The 26,521-nt window shown below is 41.1% G+C and overlaps 2 protein-coding genes and 2 pseudogenes across 3 annotated transcripts in view; all 4 read left to right on the plus strand.

The window, feature by feature from the left end:
• Positions 1–26,521, plus strand: part of LOC101955567 (tripartite motif-containing protein 5) — a 184,037-nt gene that overhangs the window by 79,318 nt on the left and 78,198 nt on the right. The gene's annotated exons all lie outside the window — the stretch shown is intronic.
• Positions 77–25,305, plus strand: LOC101961899 (tripartite motif-containing protein 5). Its single transcript, XM_078046591.1, is given in 8 exon segments — positions 77–250; positions 4,993–5,469; positions 6,029–6,124; positions 10,083–10,313; positions 12,114–12,121; positions 22,611–22,726; positions 22,997–23,023; positions 23,425–25,305. Coding segments are annotated over 7 exon segments (1,506 nt in total). The 5' UTR covers positions 77–250; positions 4,993–5,049; the 3' UTR covers positions 24,033–25,305.
• On the plus strand, positions 6,134–8,230 carry LOC144377121 (ATP-dependent RNA helicase DHX15 pseudogene; annotated as a pseudogene).
• Positions 7,807–9,462, plus strand: LOC144377442 (ATP-dependent RNA helicase DHX15 pseudogene; annotated as a pseudogene).

Here is a 26,521-nt window from a genome sequence, read left to right on the forward strand (position 1 = left end):
GAGGCTTACGTGAAGGCAGCACATTGGCCCAATTTCTCTTCCCCGCCCTCAAGAACTTAACTTTCGTTTCTCTGGAGGTGCACTAAGCTCAGGGGGAACGCCCTGGTGGAGGCAGGTTTGGAGAAGGAATCTTGCCCACATCTGCCCAATCCCGCGGACCCCACTTCGCATGAGTTTCTGAAGAGCTACTGAGCCAATTTGCGGAGAGCAGAGTTGGGAAGACTTTAGAAGAAAACCCGGATTCGCTTGGGTGAGTTTGACTTCTTGCCAGGAAGCTGTTCTGAAGGCCTGCTGGCCCAGCTCCAGGATTCCCTGCTGAAAACAGCCTGGGGGAGGGGTGCTGTGAAAGAAGTTGGGAGTAAAGGGATGAAAGGCATTGGCTTCCTGGAGGGACCTTAATTGTCCACGCTGAACCTAACCCTGTCTCCCTCCTGGTCTGGAATTTTGAATTGCACCTTGGTAAAGCGTGCCAGAGTCCTTTTTTCCTTGGATAGATATTCCCTCCCCCAACAACTGTGGCAGAGCTGGAGAGATCTTTAAAACTGAAAGCATAATGCCCATCAGGGTAATAATGTGATCTGCAGCTACAGATCCATTCCCATCACCTTGGCCTGCATTCAGAAGCCCTGATGCTTTGTGGCCTCTTATCTAGCCAGGCCTATTTCACAGCCCCCACCCAGACACAGAATTACTGCAGTTCCTTAAAAACAAAGAAAGTCCAGGGTTGTATATTTTCTCACATGTTTACTCTAAGAAGAACGAAAAGGATCTCCTGAAAAGAGAAGAGAGAACTGTAGGGTAAAAGTAGGGGAGAATGGGAGGAGGGAGAGAGAAGGGGCTACTTGGGATGGACTGTAATGAAGTTTGTTACATGCATGCATAAATGTGTCACATGAAAATCATTGTTCTCTATGTAATTAAACAATAAAAATAAGTCACCACCCTTGCTCTTCCTTCCCCTTGAGCCATATCTGCCAAAAGCAGAACTCAGCTAAGAGACAAGAACTGGTGAACGACATGGGAAATTACAAAAATGTCTTTTTTTTTTTAATACCAGGGATTGAATCCAGGGGTGCTTAACCAATGAGTGAGCCACACATCGCCATTCCCTTTCTTTATATATATATATATATATATAAATTTTGAGACAGAGTCTCATTAATTTGCTTAGGTTGACTTTGAACATGTGATCTTCCTTTCTTTGCCTTCATAGTCAGTGGAATTAATGCCACCTATATACGAGACAAGTCTCCATTGCATGTTGAAGTTTGAACACTGGAGAAGCATGCAGAAGCAAGCATATAAGGCAGGGTTTTATTTAAAAAGAGGTAACATAGACTTCCCCCAGGAGGAAGAAGGGAGCCATAGCTTGTATCCTGGTATCCCCAGAAACAAGGTGTTCTGCCTTTTTATATGTCCTAGGCTTCCTTTGTTCTGCTCTCTTCCCCTTATCTTTCTCCTTCCTGCTTACTTGAATAGGCCCAGGAATGCTCTGTGGGGTGGCCAAAAGGTGGGAAATAGGGGGGTTGAAGGGGGAAGGGCAGGATTGAGCAGCCCACAGCACATTATTTAACAAGCTTATAGCTGTCTGTGGGGTGAGACAATTCCTGGGACAGGTTACCTTAGCAACCTGTTGGAGCAAGGGCAGGTTCCTGATGAGGGTGCAGGAAGGGCTCTGAAGGAATTAACATTTCAATCCCTCAGGGGACAGACTCCAACTTCCAGGACTCAAAATTGGCCTCCTTAATGGATGGCATTAGAGCAGATAGGCTAAGTGAAGCTAGGCAATCCCTAAAAAACAAATGCCAAATGTCTTCTTTGATATAAGGAGAGCAACTAAGAACAGAGCAGGGAGGAAGAGCATGAGGAAAAGATTAACATTAAACAGAGACGAGTGGGGGGAGGGAAAGGGAGAGAGAAGGGAAATTGCATGGAAATGGAAGGAGACCCTCATTGTTATTAGAGGTTGTGAGGGGAAAGGGGAAAAAAAACAAGGGAGAGAATTGAATTACAGCAGATGGGGTAGAGAGAGAAGATGGGAGGGGAGGGGAGGGGGGATAGTAGAGGATAGGAAAGGTAGCAGAATACAACAGTCACTAATAGGGCAATATGTAAAAATGTGGATGTGTAACCGATGTGATTCTGCAATCTGTATTTGGGGTAAAAATGGGAGTTCATAACCCACTTGAATCAAATGTATGAAAGATGATATGTCAAGAGCTTTGTAATGTTTTGAACATCCAATAAAAAAAAATGGCCTCCTTTATGGGACCTGTGTTAGACCAACGGCGCAAGAAAAGACCACTGACTCCAATTTAAATCAAATTAAAGCAAGCTTATTATTTCGACTGGCCGGGCTGCCTTGCCCCTCAAAATTGTGGGAGCCAAGGACAGCCCCGAGGCTTCTTTGTGGCCCAGTTTTATAGCCCAAAAAGTTACACAAAGGGGGGTTACACATAACAACACTCTGAGGAGCATTACACAAGTTTACATTTTTGCTGGCCCTGGCATCAGAATTTATTGAGATCTTAGAGACTCAGAGAGGGTCGTTATCCAGCCAGGGAAGGCCAGAATTTATGAGGCGTCACTAAGATTTAGGAAAGGGTTGTTATATGGTCAGGGAAAACCAGACATGGGTGAGTTCAGGGCACGGGCAGGCATTCCAATCAGCTTTACAACATCAACTAATGGCCAGGCCATACAGACATCCTGATATTTTTACAGAAAACAGAAATGAATCCTTCATAACTTGTGACAAGCTGGCTTCTGATCTAATGAGATAACTAGGCTAGGTATATCACCTGACTCGATTTACCTATCTATACTGACTGCCTAATTCTGGCTTCAGAATGACAGGCATGTGTCAGAAGTGAGTGGAAGGTGCTAGTCTTCTGAACCTACACGTTGCACTTCTTTTTGTCCCAAGATGGTGCCCAAGAAAGCTTCAGCAGACATAGATCTCTAATCTTGGAATTTCTAGCCCTTACAACCTAAGAAATAAATGTTTTTGTTGTTGTTGTTTTTAAAGAATTACATAGTCTCAGGTATTTTTTTGTAGCAGCACAAATATGGACCAAGACAGTAGGATTCTGAGGAAGCCCAGGCTCTGGGGGCCATGGTGCAGCAGCAGCAAAGACCTAGGAATGTGGGCCACAGCTGTGGCTTAGGCCTTGCATTTCCCAGCTCAGGAACAGTGCAGTGATAACACCTTGTCCTGAGAAGTTGGGGCACCACAGCATATGAGGCTCAAAGAGGTATGGCACAGAGATGACTCCACTCCCGGGAGGCTGGGTGCCACAGCAGCTCTGATTCCAGAGTGAAAATTTGGTTCTGAGGAAGAAGGGCACCTCTGCTCTTTGGCCTAAAGACCAGGATGGACTAGCTCAATGGGGGCTCTGCTTCCCTGAGAGGTAGGCACGCTGTCAGATTGGCCCCAGTACACACAGTTGCATGATTGAGGCAAAGCTCTGTTTGGGGTGACACAGGAACTTTTTTAGACTGATATTTTTCTCCCTATTATTAGAAAATAGTCCTTAAGTGTTATATAATTGAGAAGTGTCACATTTTCTCTCTCCTGCAGACTTATATGATACCAAAGCCCTACAAGTCACTGTACATCAGGCATTCTGGCAATTTTGTTCATTTGTTTATTTACTTAGGTACTGGTAATTAGACCATCGTGTGCTTAACTACTAAGCCACATCCGTAGCCCTTTTATTAATTTTTTATTGTGAGAAAGGGTCTCAACAAGTTACTTAAATCTGCACCAAGTTGCTAAGACTGTCCTCAAACTTGCGATCTTCCTGCCTTGACTTCCCAAGGTGCTGGGATTACAGGCACATGCCACCACACTAGCCTATGCTAGCAATTTCAAAAACATTGAAGAGCTTGTGTCATACATGAGTAGGCTCTTCATAAGGGTAGTTTATTTTACCTAACACGTTTGTCTCCTTTTACATCCCATATTCCCCTTCATACTTTTTTGGTTTGTTAAACCTTTGATTTCACCTTGGAATTCTTGGAAAATCTTCTCTTTGCCCCTTTTATTTAGTCTTGCAGCAACTTGCCCATCTCTCTACTAGTGGTTGTCATGTCTGCTCCTTCTGGCTATTTAATTTACTATGCCTGTCCAGTTGATTAATCCCTAGTTGTTTATACTGTGCTTGGGCTCATCTTACATTTTTGATATTTAATCTAGTTGCTAACACATCGTCAGTGACATTTTGTAGAATGATTGCAAGACCAATAGGTAACCTGCAGTTAGCTCTTTTGTCTTGGATTAACTGTAGAGAGGAGACTTCTAAATGGACCCTAAATGGAATAAGTTCATCTCACCTCAATGTATTAAAGATAAATCACATTGAAAATAGTAAGTCACTTAATAGCTCCATTCACACATCTAGTAAAGGATTATAATTTATGAGGTTCAGACACACTCCCAGGAGCACCCACTCATTTTTATTTTTTATGTGCTTTTGATAAGAAAAAATAGCATTGCATAAGTATCAGAGATGATGGTGTTTGAAATCTTGGTAAGGTGGTCAGAGCAGCTCTTTATGATAAGATAACAGGTAAGGAGTCATAATAATATCAGGGAGCTTTCTATACTGGGAAAGAGCAAGGGTGAAATGCCTGAGGCATAAGTGGTGTGGTGCTTTTAACACTGGGGATGTGTTTTTGACCTGGGGAAAAACAGGCAAGGATAGATGGTAGGTTACACAAAATTCTTGCTAGAACAGACCTCTATTTCTCTGCCTTTCCAGTAATAGTAAAGGGAAATAATAGTCGTTAAATATATGAAATATATCATGTGACGTGACCTACTTGATATTTATTATGAAAAGATCTTACACAATGTTACCAAACTCTGTTCTTTGTTTCTCCTCTTTTTAAAAAATTTTGGTCTGGGTCTATTATCATTTCTACATAGTCAGTATCCATTCTATTTCAATCTTTCTTACTCTGCCCAATTTTGATCTTCCAATCATGTAGGAATCTGAGCAGGGGGAATCTCAGAAGTCAGGACAGACAGGAGCAGGAAACAGATCTATGGCTGCAGCAATCCTGGGGAATGTAAAGGAGGAGGTGACCTGCCCCATCTGCCTGGATCTCCTCACACAGCCTCTGAGCCTTGACTGTGGCCACAGCTTCTGCCAGGCCTGCATCACATCAATCTGTGAGTCCATGATGAGTCAAAAAGAGAAGAGCAACTGCCCTGTGTGCAGAATCAGTTACCAGTTTGAGAACCTGCGGCCTAATTGGCAATTGGCCAACATAGTGGAGAGGCTCAGGGGCATCAAGCTGAACCCAGAGGAGGAGCAGAAGGTGTATCACTGTGCACGTCATGGAGAGAAGCTCCTACTCTTCTGTCAGGAAGACAAGACAGTAATTTGCTTGCTTTGTGAGCGTTCTCAGGAGCACCGTGGACACTCCACATTCCTCTTGGAGGAGGTTGTCCAGGAGTACCAGGTAAGAGATCAGGTGGGGGGAGGACAGAGACGATATCTCTTCTTGACACTCGTCTAATTACATTGTGTCATGGAACCGATGCCTGTGATTTGTTTCTAAGCTATGCTATGATTACCTTCTGAGGCCTAAAGGATGAATTTTTACCTTCACTTAATTGCTAAGCCTAGAGTAGAAACTCTTGGACAGGGAGCATAAAAATACTGCGCCTTGTGCTAGATGAGTAGAGATTTCGAGTCCAAGAAAAGCTCTTTCAGCAGAAGAGTGAATGAGAAAGGTTGGTATATAAGTTCTTTCCTTGCTGCAAAATCAGGTTCCTGTTCTAGTGCAAAAATATTTAGACTACTGTTGGTGAGAGGTTGGTAACATTATTTCCAGAGACTTAGAGAAGACACCTTCCACCCCAGGTTTTCTTCCAATTCATACATTACCATTGTCTATTCATACAGTTTCTGAAAGCTCTAGTTTCTTCTGAGATCAACCTGATTTCTTCCAGGTTTATCCTCTCTCTTGGTGCTAAGAAAGTTCTTCCCTTGACTCTGGTGTGATTCCTTTCTCACAGGAGAAGTTTGAGGAAATGTTGCAAAACCTGAAGAGATCCAAGGAAGAAACTGAGAAGTGGAAAGTTGACATCCAAACTGAGAGAACTTTCTGGAAGGTAGGAGGAAATACTTTCTGAGGGAATTAGCTAGAACTCTGGGCAGGATCTTTTTCTTTATTTCATGGCAGTCTATAAGGTGGAAAGCATTTGAATAATCCTCTTTGCCCTTTTCCTTTTGGAGTGGAGGCTGGAGAGTGGGTACATCACAAAGGAATACAGCTGTTTGGAGAGAGCTATTCACAGGGAGGCACTCCAGTGAGGTTGGCTTGCATCCTGTTGCTGTGGTGCTTTTTGAGACTCTGATTCTACTGAAGGAATACTTTGGCAATGGGTCATGGTTCTGTCTTCAATGTTCAGCTTTTGCAGAGGTTCAAGAGTGGAGTGAGGAAGTTGTAGCTAGAGGGTGGGCATCCCCAAGAGTTAAGTGGTTCTTCTCCACTGTGCCAATACAGTCGCCACCTTTTTTCTTTTTAATTCCTTCCAAACCACTTGCTCAAAGACTAAGATGCCCAAATTGCGCTGGTTGGACCTAGGGGAGGATAACTCCTCCAACCAGAAGCCTGCAGGGAACAAGAGAAAGAAGGACTGAGAATGTGATAGAGGGCTTAGAGAGCAAGAGAGGGAGAAAGAAAGCCAGAAGGAATTGTGAGCTTCAACCAATTGCTGTGCTTATCAGTGCTGTATTATGACCTTTGAAACCTTCCCATTTATCTTATTCAACACATTCTGCCTATTCAGCGCACACACTGGACGTGCAGGACACAAATCACTTCTACAGTGTATTAACCCACTCACCAGTTTACCCTATACACCTTGATACTATGATATTCTAAAGAAATGACTTCAGCTCTTTGTTTGAATAGGTTTACAGATATGCTGGTTATTTGTTATTTGTTCTGGTTGGGGAGACTGGGTCTGGTAAGACAACACAGTTCCACAGTTGTGTGTGGAGTATGTGCGATCTTCACCAGGACCCAAGAGAGGAGTTGCCTGTACCCCGCCGAGGAGAGTGGCTGCAATGAGTGTGGTTCAGAGAGTTGCTGATGAAATAGATGTGCTGTTGGGCCAGGAAGTTGGTTATTCCATTTGATTTGAAGGCTGCAATAGTGCAAAAACAATACTTAAGTATATGACTGATGAGATGTCACTTCATGAAGCCATGAACGATCCCCTCCTGGAGCAATATGGTGCAATAATCGTTGATGAGGCTCATGAAAGAACACTGGCTACATATATTCTCATGGGTGTTTCAATGCAAGTTGTAAAACATCGATTGGATTTAAAGGTTATAGTTACGAATACTACTCTACATGAGGGAAAATTCAGATTTACTTTGATCACTGTCCACTATTAATTATGCCTAGCCTCATATATCCTGTTGAGGATCTTTTATACTCCAGAACCAGAGAGAGTTTATCTTGAAGCAGCAATTCAAACAGTGATCCAGATACATATGTGGGAAGAGGAGGAGGGAGATCTTCTACTTTTCTTTACCAATCAAGAAGAAATTGATGAAGCCTATAAAAGAATAAAGCTTGAGGTTGATGTTATGGGTTCTGAAGTTGGTGACATTAAAATTATTCCACTGGGCTGGGGTTATGGCTCAGTGGTAGAGCGCTCATCTAGCACCTGTGAGGCACTGGATTCGATCCTCAGCACCATGTAAAAATGAAATAAAGATATTGTGTGTCCACCTACAACTATAAAATAAATACTTAAAAATAGTTATTCCAAAAGATATGAATTGTAATGCATTCTGCTATCATATATAACAAATTAGAATAAAAAAACAAAAATTTTTAAAAATCAAGATAAGGTATTTCTAAAACAGTTTACAGAATTGAGAAAGCCATAGACTTGTCTAACTTTTCTTCTCAGTTCATCTAAGTGTTATCGTCAAGAATATATTAAAAAAAAAAAATCATTCCACCCTTCTCTGCACTCCACCCCAGCAGTAGCACCCTCCACCTCCCAATAAATAAAATGGAGTAATTAGAAGAATGGTGGTCGTGTCAACTAACATTGCAGGACATCACTGACATCACTGTCACTCTTTTGGTGACAGCTATTAGAGCAGCTTCAGATCAGCTTCAGAGCTGGTTGACCTAGACATACCAGACCTAGGAAATGCTTTAGGATTTACACAGAGAAACATTATAAAACAGGAATGAAGGATAACACCTATCCTGAGATTGTGCATTCTAATTTAGCATCAGTGGTGTTACAGTTGGAGAAACTTGGTTTTGATGAATTGGTGCATTTTGATTTTATGGATCCACAGCTCCTGAAACTCTGATGAGAACCCTAAAAATGTTGCATTATCTGGGTGCTTTAAGTGATGATGGAGCTCTGACTGAATTGGGATCCATGATGGCAGAGTTTCCTCTAGATCCACAGCTTGCTAAAATGGTTATTGCAAGTTGCAACTACAATTGTTCTATTGAGGTCCTATCTATTACTGCTATGTTGTCAGTCCCACAGTGTTTTGTTTGCCCCATGGAGGCCAAGAAAGCTGCAGATGAGGCCAAGATGAGATTTTCCCACATAGATGGAGATCATCTGACCCTGCTGAATGTCTATCATGCTTTTAAACAAAATCATGGGTCGGTTCAGTGGTGTTATGGCAACTTCATCAACTACCAGTCCCTGATATCCACAGACAATGTACGCCAGTAGCTATCTCGAATTATGGACAGATTATGGACAGTACTTCTATGCCTCATAGAAGTACTGACTTTATCATCAGGGACTATTATATTAACATAAGAAAAGCTTTGGTACTGGGTATTTTATGCAGGTGGCACATTAAGAAGGAACAGGCCATTACTTAACTGTGAAAGGTAATCAGTTCATTCAGTTGCATCCCTGTAGAGTTCTTGACCACAAGGCTGAAAGGGTGCTTTATAATGAGTTAGTTCTAACAACAAAGAATTACATCTGGACACATACAGATATCAAGCCACAATGGCTGCTGAAAATTGCCCCTCAATATTATGACATGAGCAGTTTCCCACAGTGTGAAGTAAGGAGGCAGTTGGACTACATTATTGCCAAACTTCAATCCAAGGAATAGTCACAGGACTGAATTCCATGCTTAGAACTGAAGTTATTCAGAGGAGAGCTTTAAAAGATGAATGAATTCAAAATTCAAGTTGTGCTCTTCATGTAGGTTCAATAATGGCTTTTAGGCCAGCTGTGGTGATGCACGCCTGTAATCCTAGCGACTCAGGAGGCTTAGACTGGAGGATGGCAAGTTCAAAGTGAGCTTCATTAAGGCGAGGCATTAAGCACTTCAATTAGACCCTGTGTCTAAATAAGATATAAAATAGGGCTGGGGTTATGGCTCAGTGTCAAGTGCTTCTGAGTTCATTCCCTAGTACCAAAATAATAATAATAATAATAATAATAATAATAATAATAATGGCCTTTATTTGAAAGCTTTTTAATTTTTCTTTACACTAAGTATTCCAATTTGATTTCATAGATTTAAACATTTATGCCTCCCCTTTGTGTTGACATGCAAGGTCATTGTAATTGTTGAGATAGATTTTAGAAGTTGTAAAATGTTACGTCTTCTGCTTATGTAAATACAATCTTCTGTCTCAGTACATAGGCAGTGACTTTAAAAAAGTCTATTATACTAAAAAAAAAAAAAAAGAAGAAGAAGAAGAAGAAAAAAGAAAAGAAAGTGAAATGAGGAGCAGATATGAGTGTCCTGGATAGCTGAAGCTAAGGCACACCCAGGTATCCCACTGCAGCTCAGGTTGAGTCTGGACAATGCTGACTTCAGGTCATTGTTTTGGAATGTCATGAAGGAAGGGAAAGGGAAAGATCGGCCTCCCTCAGAATCTCTCCCTCCGTTCCAAGACTACCCTGTGAGAACTCCCCATGTAAAATAGTTCTTTTTATGGTTCCTATTCCCAGTCTCTCTCTCTCTCTCTCTCTCTCTCTCTCTCTCTCTCTCTCTCTCTCTCTCTCTCTCTCTCTCTCTCTCTCTCTCTCTCCCATCCCAAAGAACAAAATACAGAGTGAGGCGGAAAATGTCCAGATAGAGTTTGGAAAACTGAGAGACATCCTCCAATCTGAGGAGGAGCAGGAGATTCAAAAGCTGAAGAACGAGGAGGAAGTTATTATGAACAGCCTGACAGAGTCTGAAAGTGAGCTGATCCAGCAGAGCCAGTTGGTGAAAGATGTCATCTCAGATCTGGAACGTCGGTTGGGAGGGTCAACAGTTGAGATGCTGCAGGTAAGACTTTCAGCTTCTCTGGGCCCTGAAGTGCCTCATTCCCAAATCAATTATGAAGCTTATGGAATAAGTAAATGTGTAAATAGCAAGGAAAATAAACCAATTTTTATTATTTTATTGAGTGCAGTTCAAAAGCTAAACCTTGGAGGGAAGATCCACTGTAACCAGTGATATTTGGTAGGCCCTGTTTTCTGCTTTTTAAAGCATCTTTGTTTTTTGTTGTTGTTTTTTTTTTTTTAAGAGAGAGAGAGAGAGAGAGAGGATTTTTTTTAATATTTATCTTTTAGTTCTCTGCGGACACAACATCTTTGTTTGTATGTGGTTCTGAGGATTGAACCCGGGCCACACACATGTCAGGTGAGCATGCTACCGCTAAGCCACATCCCCAGCCCTAAGCATCTTTTCCTCAGCTTCGTTGCTGACAAACAAATGGCTTCCGGTTACAATAGATGTATCTATCATTTCCCTCATAGAATGAGTTGAGACTTTCCCCTTTCTGTAGTTCCTGGGGGGGAGGGAAGGATTGGAAGAATTGGTATTATTTCTTCATTAAATATTCAGTGAAATTCACCTGTGAAGCCATCTCAGTCCATTATGCCCTTTTGGGTGCAATACAAATTTTTAAACTTTTTTATTGGTGTCTGGTTGTTTTAGATTTATACTTCCTGAGTCTGTTTTTGGTCATTGATATCCTATAGGAATTTGTTAATTTCATCTGATTTTCAAATATGTAATCCTAATTAATCATAAGAATTCTTTGTAATCCTTTTAATGTCTATGTGTCTATGTATTGACTGTATTTTAATTTACAGAAAATGTATATATTTATCACATATGTGCCCAATTCTCCCTGCCCTTTAGCCCCTGACTAGCCCCATTTTAACTCTCTACTTGTATGAGATCATTTTCTGCCCATTCCTCATACTTAAATGAAATCACGCAGCATTTGTTCTTTGTGCTTGACTTGTTTCATTTAGGGTAATCTCCTACAGGTTCATTTCATGTTGCTGGCAAATGACAGATTTCTGTCTTTTTTAAAGCTGAATAGTATTCCATTGTGTGTGTGTGTGTGTGTGTGTGTGTGTGTGAGAGAGAGAGAGAGAGAGAGAGAGAGAGAAAGAGAGAGAGAGAGAGAGAGAGAGAGACAGAGACAGACATTTTCTTTATCCATTCATCCTTTGATGGGTGCTTAGGTTGATTCCAAAGCTTGGCTATTGTGAATAGTGTTTTAGTAAATCTGAGAGATAGCTCATGGACATACTTATTCATATACTTTGGATATAGTCCCAGTTTCTGGGTGGCTGGATCATTTTTAAATTTTTGAGGAGCCTCCATATTATCTGTCATCATAGCTGTGCTTATTTACATTCCCCCCAACATTGTGCCAAGGTTTCCTTTTCTCCGTGTCCTTGCCCATGCTTGCCTTTCCTTTGTGATAATAGTCTTCTTACCAAGTGTGAAGTGGGATCTCTCAGTGTAGTTTTAAATTGTGTTTCCTTGATGATTAGTGATTTTGAGCATTTTTTCATATACCTGCAGTTTGTTTGTCTTCTTTTGAGAAGTGTCTGTTCAAGTCCTTTGCCAGTGTTTAAATTGGACATTTGTTTTTCTGCTTTTCAATTATGCATGTATATGTGTTCTTTATATATTTTGGATATTAACCCCTTAAAAACATATGCTTTGCAGATGTTTTCTCCATTCTGTAGCCTGTCTTGTCATTTGGTTGATTATTTCCTTTTCTGTGCACAAGCTTTTCAGTTTGGTGTAATACCATTTTTCTAATTTTGTTTTTGTTGCCAGGGTTTGGAGTTCAGTTAAAATATCATTGCTCAGACCAATGACATGGACTTTTGCAGTTTGTTTTCTTCAAGTAGTTTTATAGTTCCACGTGTTATGTTGAATTTTTTTATCTACTTTGAAATGATTTTTGTATGTGGTATGATATGTTCTTAATTATCATTCTTCTGCATATAGTTATCCATTTGTCCCAATGCAATTTATTCAAGAGACAGTCCTTTCTTCTCCGTACTTAACCCCCAGCACTATGGGTTGACCCAAGGGGCACTCTAGCACTTAGGTACATCCCTAGCCTTTTTTATTTATTTATTTATTTTATTTTGAGACAGGATCTTGCTGAGTTGTCTAGGCTGGCTTGAACATATGATCAAGTCACTGGTTTAGTGGGCATTGCCGCTATGCCTGAACCTTCTGTGTACTCTTGGTACACAGTGTATTAAAAATCAACTGACCATAAATACACCCATTCCCACCAACCTCCAGACTCCCTATTGTTTTCCATTGACAAGTAAATCTGTTTTCATTGCCATTGTTTTGTGTCTTTATTAGCATAATTTTGTTGGGGCTAGCACACTCGCCTGGCATGTATGTGGCCCGGTTGGATCCTCAGCACCCCATACAAACAAAGATGTTGTGTCTGCCGAAAACTAAAAACTAAATAAAAATTTTTAAAAAAAGATTACAGATCAGGGCTGAGAATATAGCTTTGTCAATAGAGTGCTTATTAAAAAAAAATCATAGTTTTGTTATAGATTTTAAACTCATTGTGATGCCTCCAGCTTTGCTCCTTTAGCTGAATTTAAAATATTTTAGTGTTTCTCTATATCAGTTTTTTCAACCCATTAACACAAGATATCTTTCCACTTTTTTTGGTCTGTTTCAATTTTTGTATCAACTTTTTTATAGGTTTCAGTATATAGATTTCTCACTTCCTTGTTAACTTTAAGTATTTTATTTTATTATAGCTATTATAAGTGGGAGTTTCTTCATTTCTTTTGGATAGTTGTTAGTATAGAAAATCAATTAACTTTTGTATATTGATTTTACATCCTAGAACTTTACTGAATTAGTTTTTTATTCTAAGATTTTTTTGTGTGTGTTTGTGAAATCCGTAGGGTTTTCAGTAAGATCATGTTGTCTGCAAAGAGGAAAAATTTAACTTCCATGTTGGATATCTGTTTCTTCTTTTACTTGCCTAATTGCTTGGGCTAAGACTTTCTGTACTATGTTGACAAAAGTGGTGAAAATGGGCTTTCTCCTGATCTTGGAAGAAGGGTTTTCACCATCTCACTGTTGATTATGATATTACCTCTGAGTTTATCATGTATGGACTTTATTTTATTGTATATTCCTCCTGTAATTAAATTGTTGAGAGTTTTTATCATGAAAGGATATAGAACTTCATGGTATGCTTTTTGTGTATCTTTTGAAATCATCATATGGTTTTAATATTACATTCTGTTAAAATTTGTATGTTGAAGCATCCTTGCATTATGAGTCAGGGTCTCACTAAGTTGCTTAGGACCTCACTGAATTGCTGAGGCTGGCTTTGAACTTGTGATCCCCTGTGCCACTGCACTTGGCCTTTCTTTTTCTTTCTTTAGTCAGTTTAGTTATATTTGATCACTTTTATTAACTCTTAAAGAACATTTTTTTCATCTATTGTTAGCCTTTTTATGTCATTTATTTTTGACAATCTCTATTGTGATAAGGATATGGAGACCATAGAATTCAGTGCAGTCACTGATATAATTGTGTTTATATTTACTACTTTGTTATTTGTGTTCTATATTTCTTCTGAAGTTTCTTGGTATTTTTCTTCTCTTGACTGCCTTTTGTTGTTGTTGTTGTTGTTGAATAAATATATTCCAGGATAGAAATTTAGTCTTCCTGGTTTTCTAGCTTTATTTTTGTTGTCTTAGTGCTTGATCTGGTGATTACAAAATGCACCCTATTCTGTCTCAATCTACTTCACATCAATACTAACTTAATTCCTGCAAAATATAGAAACTTGGCACAAATACTTCATTTCCTTCCTCCTTCTTTGTGAGCTTATTGTTATATATACACACACATAATATACATATATAAATTATCAAAGTAGTACTTAATTATTGTGTTAATATATTTCCAAATTATTAAGAAATAATTTGGGAAATGAACTATAGAGTTTTTGATAGTTTATTTCTTTTTATGAATTTGACCTACATGTTGAAGGAATTTTGGTTGCAACTGAACATCTTTAAATATTGTGCTACACACCATGGCACATGCCATAACCCCAATATTTTGGGAGGCTGAGGCAGGAGAATCGTAAGTTCCATCAAGGTCAGTCTCACTAACTGAGGAAGTGTCTGGGTTCAATCCCCAGTGGGCCCCCCGCGCCCCCCCAAAAAAAATCCAAAAAAAGAAAAAAAATCATCAAGCTCATGTGCCAGCAACACACTCTAAATTCTCTTCTGGTATTACATCTATTTCCCTTCATTTTTGAAGAATTTTTTTTTGCCTTATGTGGATTTCTGGCATTTTCCTCTTTCTTTCAGTCTTTTACTCAACTTTGGTTATCCAGAGTCTGCTTATACTTGGCAAATAATAGTATATCAGTTTATGTAAATGTTGAATAAGTGAACAAATTGTGCTTTATTTCAATTATCTCATGGGGACCCATGGAATGACTGGCTTGAACTTATCTTTTTTTATTTTTATTTGTGTTGTATGTGGTGCTGAGGATTGAACCCAGGGCCTTTTGCATCTGAGGCAAGCACTCTACCAACTGAGCTGTATCCCCAGCCCTTGAATTTATCTTTACTATTTTGTTCATCACACTGTGACCATCCCTGTTCTCAGCAGAGCAGGTGCTGGTGACAATGTGATGAAGCTTGGTCAGTGAGGACAGTCTGTGATTTCTTAACTTGTGTTTTTCCCCCCTTCTTTCTAGGATACGAATGATGTCATGAGAAGGTATGTGTGCGATACCAGGGATGATCCTTTTGTGTAGTAAGAAGAGATTTGTACTTAGTAGAATTATCTGGCGTTCAGTTAGAATACAACATCTCCCAGATCAGGTAAATTTAGATATAGTATTATATTAAACTTATAGTCACAAATCACGATTTGAGTAGTATGGACTAGACAGATTCTATGATGGAGACTTGGGTTGTGGAGGTCAGAGTTTGAAACAGTAGTTGTCTTGAGGATAAGATGTTCCAACATTAGACCCCCTGTGGCACCAGCATTTCTTGCCCTCATGTGCCTACTTCTAGCTCTGGTTGCAGTTCTAATGGCTGCTTTATTTACTGTAGGCAAGATTTTTCTTCTTTGACTGATAAGTACTAAGAATTACTCTTTGGGACAATTCCTGGATGTTTGTATGTTTCTTCTGGAATAAACGAGACCAAGGGCTTCTTTGTGATTTCTGGTCCAACTTCCCAACATAATCGAAGCTGACTTCCCCTTGAACCGACCCAACTGGGACCCCAACACCTTTGAAGGTAGGGAGCACCTGTCCACTTATCGCCGGGCTCTAATAGTGGGTCTCTGAGCAGCCACTAGATGGCCAACTAATTTGGCCAAGGTAAGAGAGATTATTCAAGGGCCTAATGAATCACCCTCTGTTTCTGGAGAGAATTATGGAGGCATATAGGAAATATACTCCTTTTGATCCTCAGGCAGAGGATCAAAAGGCATCTGTCACGATGGCCTTTATTGGGCAAGCTGCCCTGGATATTAAAAGAAAGTTACAACGCTTAGATGGATTACAAGATATGACTTTGAGAGATTTAGTCAGAGAAGCCGAGAAGGTATACTATAAGAGAGAAACTGAGGAAGAGAAGGAACAAAGGAGGGAGAAAGAAAGGGAGCAAAGGGAGGATGAAAGAAGCAAAAGACAGACTGAGGCATTGACTAAGGTCCTGGTCACAACAACAAATAGGCCAGAAGTTAAGAGACAGGGAGACAGAAAGGGATACCTGGGCCCACGTCAGAAGCCACATCTTGCCTCAGGCCAGAAGCCACATCTGGCCTCAGATCAATGTGCCTACTGTAGAGAAAAAGGACACTGGGTCAAAGAGTGCCCTAGAAAGAAACAGCCACGCCAGCCAGCCATTCTAACTCTGGAGGATGACTAGGAAAGTCGGGGCTCAGATCCCCTCCCCGAGCTCAGGGTAACTTTTGAAGTGGAAGGGACCCCAGTAAACTTTGAAGTGGATACAGGGGCAGTATACTCAGCCCTTAAGGCCCCATTGGGCCCTCTATCAACTAAAAGGTCTCTAGTTCAAGGGGCTAACGGCAGTAAATATCGGGCTTGGACAACTAAGAGGACCATGGACCTGGGAAAAGGAAAAGTCCATCACTCCTTCCTAGTGATCCCAGAGTGCCCAGCCCCATTGATGGGCAGAGATCTGCTCACCAAACTCCAGGCCAGAATAACTTTTAACCCTGAAGGTCCCCAAATGGAATTTCTAAATCCTTCAGTAAAAACTCCTATAGTCATGGCTTTAACTATGTCAGTAGAAGATGAACATCAACTCTTCACACCCCCCAAGACTGATCAAACAGGCAAGCTATCCCAGAAATGGATAACAGATTACCCAGATGCCTGGGCAGAAACTACTGGGTTAGGCCCAGCCGTAAAACAACCTCCAATAATGGTGGAGTTAAAAACCTCAGCCTCCCCAATTAATATTAAACAATATCCTCTGAGCAAAGAAGCTAAAGATGGGATAAGGCCCCATATTCAGAAATATCTGGCCTTAGGGGTCCTAAGGCCCTGTCAATCGGCCTGGAACACTCCCCTGCTACCAGTAAAAAAGCCAGGAACTGAGGACTATCACCCCGTTCAAGACCTAAGAGAGATCAACAACAGAGTGCAAGACATTCACCCCACAGTACCTAATCTGTACAATCTGCTTAGCACACTTAACCCTGAGTGAAAATGCTATACTTTCCTGGACTTAAAAGATGCTTTCTTTTGCTTGCCTCTGCATAAAAATAGTCAGTTGCTGTTTGCTTTCGAGTGGATAGACCCAGAAACTGGAACATCTGGTCAACTATCTTGGACCAGACTTCCACAGGGGTTCAAAAACTCCCCCACTCTCTTTGATGAAGCCCTCCACAGAGATAACTTCAGAACCATGCACCCCGAAGTCACCCTACTCCAATATGTGGATGACCTGCTACTGGCAGCAGACACCAAGGAAAACTGTGAGTCTGGGACCCAAGCACTACTATCTGAGCTTGCTCAACTCGGGTATAGAGCTTCTGTCAAAAAGGCCCAAATTTGCCAGCAAGAAGTAATCTTCCTGGGCTATTCCCTTAGGGACAGTAAACGATGGCTCACTGAGCCCAGAAAACAAACTGTTGTGCAGATACCACCCCCATCTAATAAGAGGCAACTCAGAGAGTTTCTTGGGACTGCTGGCTTTTGCAGGTTATGGATACCTGGGTTTGCCACCTTAGCTGCTCCTTTATACCTGTTGTTAAAGGGAAATGCCCAATTCCAATGGAACCCTGAACACCAACAAGCTTTTGATAACATCAAAAGGGCGCTGCTATCTGCTCCAGCCTTAGCACTCCCAGATGTAGAAAAACCCTTTACTCTCTACATTGAGGAAAAGAAAGGAATAGCACGAGGAGTGCTTACTCAAACTTTAGGACCTTGGAGAAGGCCTATAGCCTACTTATCTATAAAGCTGGATCCAGTGGCTAGTGGATGGCCCCATTGCCTAAAAGCTATAGCAGCGGCAGCCCTACTAATCAAAGATGCTGATAAGTTAACGCTGGGGCAGAAGCCAACCGTTATAGCCCCCCATACCCTAGAGAGCATCATCCGCCAGCCACCAGACAGATGGCTATCAAACTCTAGAATAACACACTATCAGAGCCTGTTGCTTGACAAGGACAGAATAATATTGGGACTCCCCGCCCCACTTAACCCGGCTACACTACTACCTGAACAATCATCAGAACCCGTCACTCATGACTGTCAACATATACTGGCAGAAGAAACCAGTATACGACGGGATTTAAAGGATCAGCCACTGCCCCACCCTGAGGTCATATGATTCACTGATGGCAGCAGGTTTCTCCAGGACGGTAAGCGATGGGCTGGGGCAGCAATAGTTAGCAGAACTAAAGTCATCTGGTCCTCTAGCCTCCCGGAGGGAACATCGTCTCAAAAGGCAGAGCTGATTGCCCTCACGAAGGCATTAGGCCACCATATACACAGATAGCCGCTATGCCTTCACTACCGCTCATATATACGGGGCTATCTACCAGCAAAGGGGACTATTAACCTCTGCGGGAAAAGAAATAAAGAACAGAGATGAGATCCTCCACCTCCTCTCAGCAATACAAAGCCCTAAAAAACTAGCTATAGTGCACTGTCCAGGACACCAGAAAGGAAACGATCCCGTAGCAGTCGGGAACAGGAGGGCGGATAAAGAGGCTAAATTGGCAGCTCTAAACAGAGTAACTATGTTAACACTTTCCATACGGGGGAAATATGAGTCAAGAGATTTAACTACATCAGAGCACCCCAACAACTTAACATCTAAGGACACTGACTCTGAACTCCTTGACAATACTGAACCCAACTTGCAATTTCAGAAAGCCCTACACTACGTTAAAAATGTACATCAACTCACTCACCTTGGTTCAAAGAAACTGCAGGCATTCCTAAAGGATCAAGAACAGAGTTTTCCACTAACCGGCTCACAGTGAAAGAAAATAGCTGAACGAGTAACAAAAGCCTGTCGGGTCTGTCAATTGGTTAATACTTACCCCTCCAAGCTTCCTATAGGAAGGCATCTTCGAGGAACCAGACCAGGACAATTCTGGGAAGTGGACTTTACTGAAATTAAGCCAGCAAGGTATGGACTTAAATATCTCCTACTCTTTGTAGATACATTTTCAGGATGTATTGAAGCCTTCCCCACAAAAAAAGAAACGGCGCAAATGGTGGTCAAGAAGATCCTGGAAGATATTTTTCCAAGATACGGCCTGCCTAAGGTAATAGGGTCTGATAATGGACCGGCATTCGTGGCCCAGGTAAGTCAGGGGTTAGCCAGGACCCTGGGGATTAATTGGAGGTTACATTGTGCTTATAGACCCCAGAGCTCAGGACAGGTAGAAAGAATGAATAGAACCATTAAAGAGACCTTGACGAAATTAAGCTTGGAGACCGGCATAAAAGATTGGACTATGCTCCTGCCTTATGCACTGTTTCGTGCAAGAAATACTTCCTCTGTTTCTTTGTGTAACCTTACCCCCTATGAAATTTTCTATGGTGCCCCTCCTCCAGTAAGAGACCTGACCCCAACTCTAAGACCTAACGATTCCTTTCACACCCCTTTGCTTGACAGACTTAAAGCTCTTGAAAGAAACCAGCGATACCTGTGGAAACAGCTGGCCACTGCCTACCAATCTGGGGACGAAGGGACTCCACACCAATATCAAGTAGGAGACTTCGTCTACGTAAGACGACATCAGGTGTCATCCCTAGAACCCCGCTGGAAAGGACCATACCAGGTGCTACTTATAACATCTACAGCGGTAAAGGTAGACGGAATCACTTCCTGGATCCATGCCTCTCATCTCAAGCCTGCGCCTTGTCCAGACTCTGGCTGGAAATTGGAAAAGACTGGTAACCCTCTCAAATTGCGTATTCACCGTGTGGATAGGACTATGGATTCTCCCCTTGACCACCAGTAGTCCTAACCCTCATCAGCCCATTCAGCATCGATGGCTGATCATAAATCCTACTGGACAGGAAGTATGGTCTATCTCACACACAGTCCCCTTAGGGACCTGGTGGCCATCTCTCCACCAGGATATTTTTCAGTTGGCTATAGGTCTTTCCTATTGGGATATCCCTGATGAAAAAGATCCCACTAAAATTCCATTAAATCCCCTCCGTACCATAGATAATAGAAACAAACATTATGGATGTAGGGACATGCAAGCCAGATGTAGGTTGGCTAGCCTGGATTATTATGTTTGCCCGGTGGACTATCGAAGCTGCAATCAGTCACGGCTGTGTGGGGGAAAAACCGACTTCTTCTATAAGTCATGGGGATGTGAGCATACAGGAGCTATCTGGTGGAACCCAAACTCCCCTGATAGTCTGATTCGGGTAGGAAGAAATAATACTAAATTAAATCCCAAACAATGTCTCCCATTTAAAAGGAGCCCCCAAGCAGGGACTAGTTGACCCTACTCCATGTAACACAAATAGCCTATGCAACCCCCTAAATACAACCTTCACCTCCAAAGGAAGAAACCAAAATATCTGGGCATGGCTTTCAGGAAAAACCTATGGAATGCGATTTTACACCACAGGATATGATTTTGGCCTTTGGTTCACTATCAGGTTTGAGAGAAAAGAAATTCCCTTGGCCATAGAACCCAATCCCATCAAGCCAGAAATTGGGCCTCATAGACCACCCGAACCTAAACCTACTAGGGACCTTTCACTTTCCCATACTCCTCAAGTTTCACCTTCATTTACTTCCCCAATCCAGAGTGAAGTCAACCCCATCCCCTGGAGGCTAATTGAAGGAGCCTTTGAGGTGCTGAATTTCACACAACCAGACCTCACTCAGTCTTGTTGGCTCTGTCTCTCCTCTGCTCCTCCTTAATATGAAAGGATAGCAATTGATGGGACTTATGCAGTAAAAGCGCAGAGTTCCTCCTGTAACTGGGGTGAAAATCCTAAGTTAACCCTCCGAGAAGTAACCGGGGCAGGCTTATGTATAGGGTCTCCACCTAAAAGTAAACAACACTTATGTACCCAGACAAAAAATATTGGCATCACACAGGGTTTCCTTACTCCTGATAATGGAACTTTGTGGGCATGTGACATAGGGTTGACTCCTTGCATTTCAGCCCAGATATTTAACAACTCTGTAAATTATTGTGTAATGGTGCAGATGTTTCCCAGAGTGCTCTATCATGACGCAGATTCATTTGAAGATCAAATAGAGGAACATATAACCCGGTTTCGCCGGGAACCTGTATCCCTCACTTTAGCCATCTTATTAGGAATGGGAATTGCTGCAGGGGTGGGCACAGGGACTACTGCCCTGGTCCGTGGGACACAACAAATGACCCAATTAGAAACAGCAATGGACCAAAACTTAAAGATATTAGAAACCTCCATCACAGCTTTGCAGGAATCTTTAACCTCTTTCTCTGAAGTTGTTTTACAGAATAGGCAAGGGTTGGACCTCCTCTTCTTGAGAGAAGAGGGCCTTTGTGCTGCATTAAGGGAAGAATGTTGTTTTTATGCCGACTATACTGGAGTTGTAAAAGAATCTATGAGTAAACTAAGAAGATGCCTTGAAGAGCGTCAGAGAGAGAGAGAGACCCAAAAAGGGTGGTATGAGTCTTGGTTCACACAGTCCCCCTGGTTAACTATGCTTTTATCAGCCCTGGCCGGTCCTCTAATAATTCTTATATTGTTGCTAACTCTAGGACCCTGTTTGCTCAACCGTGTAGTTTCCTTTCTCCAGGCCCAAATTGGACAAATCAAACTTATGGTAATCAGACAACAATATACCCCACTAGCAGACACAGAATGTGACACCCCCCCAAAGATCACTTTTATGATTAAAAGTAGCCAGAAGAAGAAGTGGGGAATGAAAGGTTAATAAAATAGGTACTTGTCACTCTGTTTCTCTATATGCTTAACAAAACACTGTTGAAATCTTAAGAACTGTTTGCTAATCTTGTTCCCAGAATGGGCTGTCCCCAACTGTGGACTGTCTGCTAATCTTGTTCCCAGAATGAGCTGTCCCCAACTGCCAAACTACAAAATGTAACTTCTCTCCCTGCCCTCTCCAGGGAAAGTATATAAGCTCTGCTCAAGCTGTTCTCAGGGCTCTATCGCTCTTTGCTATAGAGAGCTCTGGGCCCTAGCATGCTGGTCTCCAAATAAACCCTCTCTTCTGCTGTTGCATAAGACAGTCTCTTGTGGTCTCTTCCTCCGACGTTTCGCCAGACCCTTACAAATATGAAACCTCAGATGTCACCTGAGGGCTTCACTATTAGTAATAAGCTTTGAACATTTCAAGATATGATTCTTACATTTCTTATTTCTCAAATACCCAGGAGCCAGGACCTGCAGTCTTAGTTTTTGAACATTTTCTCTAGAACACATACTCATAGCACTGATTTTCCTCATATTCTTTTTTCTTAGACACCAGAGTTTTGTGAAATCCAATATTTCACCATTGACCATGCATTCTAGGAGGTAGAGAGAGAGGGGCAACTTGATTCATTTTAGAAATTATGCTTCTGAGATGTTAAGCCCCTCACAAGATCACAAAGAAAGTAAATAGGTAGGTGACCATGAAACATTTCTTTGGAGTTCAGAGTTAGGAATCTTCCCTTCCTTTCTCAGGATCCTTGGTGAAGAAAGTTCAAGTGCATCAATGGGGTGAAATGATGGAAAGAAATCATTGTTGTCGAGTGGGGACCATAAGGTCTGAAGTGTGGGTCAAGTTTTTCCATCCCTAGGTGTAAGGACTTAATGCTGAGGAAGCCAGAAACTTTCCCCAAGGAACAAAGAAGAGTATTCCGAGCTCCTGATCTGAAGGGGATGATGCAGGTGTCTCAAGGTGAGAAGAGCTAGGTTAAGTGTGTGATTCTAGTGGTGGCAGGTGATAGATGGGGAAGAAGGTGTGGTTTCTAGGTATGGGTAGAGGAGACAAGGGAGAGTGGACTCTATATGTTCACAATGTGATCATATTTAATGGGGAGTGGTCATTCATTCTCACTTGCCAGTTTACTGCCCTATGATATCCCTCCTCCTTTTCCTAATCTGGAAAGGGAATGAATTTCAGTGCTGACACCTTTGTATTTCACACTATAAATTTTTATCATTTCAGAGCTGACAGATGTTCAACACTACTGGGGTAAGCAGAAATTATTGTATCATAAGCCACAGTCTTCTCAACGTCTTTCAGAATTGATTTCTCTGATAGTTCTCATGTTTTAAGGTCCATGTTGCTCCTTCCAACAGTCACTCACATACCTTGTTTCTTCAGTGTTCTATCTCTCTGACTTTTTTTTTTTGGTAGTTGTACATGGGTAGAATGCCTTTATTTTATTTGTTTATTTTTATGTGGTACTGAGGATTGATCCCAGTGCATCATACATGCTATGCAAGCCCTCTACCACTGAGCTACAGTCCCAGCCCTCTCTATGACTTCTGATCAGAATTTATTCCACTTCTTAAATTCTTCTCAGGATTCCTTTAATAAGATCACAAATAAAGCTAAATCCTAGCTGTCATGTAACTCTAATTTTTCTACAGTTCACCTGACACTGTCTCCAAGCAACAATCCAAATATTGTCATCTCTAAGGACCAGAGACAATTAAGATATGTAGCTCACTACTGGAGCAACAATATATTTGAATACTGGAGCAAGAATGTGAATTATCATGAAGGCATTCTGGGCTACCCACCTATCACATCAGGAAAACATTACTAGATGGTTGATGTGTCCAAGAAGAAGGCCTGGTATCTGGGGTTGTGTGATAGAAGTTATTTTCAATCTTCAAATTTCCAAGGACAGAGTAAAAATTATCAACCTAAATGTGGCTATTGGGTTATAGGGCTTCACACATTTGAATATAATCCTTTTGAAGAGAATGCTAGGCTTCCCATATTTAAATATAAAGCTTTTGAGGAGGATGTTCACTATAATCCTTTGACCTTGGTCCTCTCTGTGACTGTTCCTCCACAACATATTGGGGTTTTCCTAGATTATGAGGCTCATGAACTTTCTTTTTACAATGTTACAAACCATGGGTTTCTTATCTATAAATTCTCCAATTGTTCCTTTCCTAAGGAACTTTTTCCTTATTTCAATCCTGTGACATATCCAGAGCCCATGACACTCCACTGGCCAAGCTCTTGAAACTTCTTACTCTCACTCCGTCTGTGTAGTGCCTCTGGCCCTTTTGTGTATCCTATGCACCTGAGCTCACCTGCACCATTTTATCCACCTTTCCTTGCTGTCTTCAGCATTTCTGTTAGGAAGTCTTTCACTCATAGATGTGTATAAGGATTTATAAATCCTCATGTGAGGATGTATCCCTCCATCATCTCCCATGCTTCCAAGGCAAAATGACCATTAAATAATCCTCATTAAATAATCCCATTGTTGAAGTAACACCTCTGCCAAATCTTGAAAACTCTATTCTTTTTTTGCTACTCACAGAAGATGAAGGAGAGTTTTCTACCACCTTTCTATATTATTGAGGGCTATGCATAGGAGTACCTCTATAGAATGACCCCTTAACCCATGTCAGTTTACCCATGATGCTTCTTATTCATCAAGGAATCAAGGAGTTAAGAAGACGTGTCCTAAATGGTATATACTAACAATAGTTGTTTTGTATATGGAGTTTCTATATTCAGATTCTGTCCCTTTACAGATTAGCCTTATAACCTTGAATAACAACAATAAAAATGGATGTGCTTTTTTTTTTTAATAATGACTTTGGCTTAAAAATTGTACCTGATACTTTGGATCAGTGTGAGAAAATAAATGAAGTACAAAGTATCTTTTGAAGTGTCCCAATGAGTATTTGTTCTGTTAAATACCAGAAAGTATCAGTGGTATCAGTATCCCATGAAACAGGTTGTGTGAAAGGGAGCTAGGATTGACTTTTTACTGGAGTCTCTATTTTTATGTCCTAGATAATACCAAGACCACCTATGTGCCAAGTATATATTATGTATTTTGCTTTTTCAATTTGTTTATTTGTTTTGCTTTTTTAATTCTGGTGATGCCACATGTTGGTCCCTATCAAATAAATGAAACTAAATTGTAAGGGATTGAGATTACCATTTAAAAGAAATAGATAAATAATCCTTATGAAACTCACTCCATGTACTATTGTGAAAATTAACCAACAGGATATCTTTAGTAACCTATGTTGTTTTTGATAAGAAGTAATCCATTGGTAGGGAGTAGTTCAGTGATAGATTCTTTTCTAGCATGTGCAAAGCCCTGGAATTCAGTCCTCAGCAACCCCTCAAAAAAGTAAGAAAATGTAATACTGTAGGCTGGTGTCCATTCTTTTTTATCCTCCTCACAATGATTAAATAAATGATTTTTTAAATAACTAGATTAAAAGATCACAGATTTTTAAATTTTAAATAAATTGTATAATTAAAAATGTTAACTTCATCCTGTTTAGTCTTTTTTCTTCATAACTTCTATAGTAATTCTGTTTCATTGAAAGTCCTTTTCTCTGTTTTAAAATAAATTTTCTTGTATATTAATTACAATGATACAAGGAGTTAGAAGCATATTTGAGGATTTCTGAACAGTAGTATGGTAAGTATTTTTGTTTGTTTGTTTTTGTTTTGTTTTGTTTTTCCTTATTGTGATGAAGAAAAAAGCCTGTTATTCAGTGAGATCCTAGGAGAATTGTTTCTGTGGTGAATGTTTGTGCAGGGTCCTGTTGGAGCCCTATGTATTCCATTTCTTCCCCAGTTGAACTCTAGGCTAAGAAGAAGAAAAAAGAAAAAAGAAAAAAAAAAAAAAAAGAGGGAGGCTGTTTGGTCAAGTAGTATTTGTTCTCAGTAGTTCTTTGATATAGGAATTCCTAAGTTCTTTATCTTTGGGTGAATTTTAATGAGAGTCCAAGATAGACAATGCCCAACTGCTGTGTGTGTGTGTGTGTGTGTGTGTGTGTGTGTGTTGTGTGTGTGTACACGTGCGCACACGCCCATCTCAGTACTCATCCTTTGAAACTGGAGAAAATCAAACCTATTAATTTTCCCTTAAATCTTGCCTTCCTGTCACCCCATTGCTCTGATGACTGAGGTGTTCAGTCACTAGAAACAATTGGTACTATCTTAAGTTCTTGACAAGTGACATTCATGTCTTTCCATGGACTGAAATACCCAGAACCCCGGTTCAGAATGAAGTTTACAGTTACAAGGAAATAAAATCCAGAAATTGTGGAAACAACAGAAGAGAGGGATGTACTGCAGGGTATCTATCTGCCGCAGTCTGGCTGGGCACAATTCAGGAGCCACTTGTCAAAAGAAACTAACTTTATTTTTAGAACCACACACTCCAAACAAAACAGTTCCTCAGGAAAAACCCTCTGAGCCCAACTGCCACCACCGGCTTCCCACAAGCCTCTCATCACAACACACGCCTCTCCACCTACCGAAATCCTCCTGCTCTTGAGGCTGATTGGCTGGGTTGCATGGGCGGAGCCAAAAAAGTCCCCCAATGAGCAGCTCCGTGGTATGAAAGGGCAGGGAAACAGCCCAATGAGCATCACCGCAGAGGAGCCAATCAGCTAGATGTTGCTGGGGCCGCTGTGAGCCAATCATCAGCTGGCAGTCTGAAAGGGTGGGGAAACAGCTCAATGAGAGTCACCG

This window comes from Ictidomys tridecemlineatus, chromosome 4 (assembly GCF_052094955.1).
Source record: "Ictidomys tridecemlineatus isolate mIctTri1 chromosome 4, mIctTri1.hap1, whole genome shotgun sequence".
In the NCBI taxonomy this organism is placed as follows: Eukaryota; Metazoa; Chordata; class Mammalia; order Rodentia; family Sciuridae; genus Ictidomys; species Ictidomys tridecemlineatus.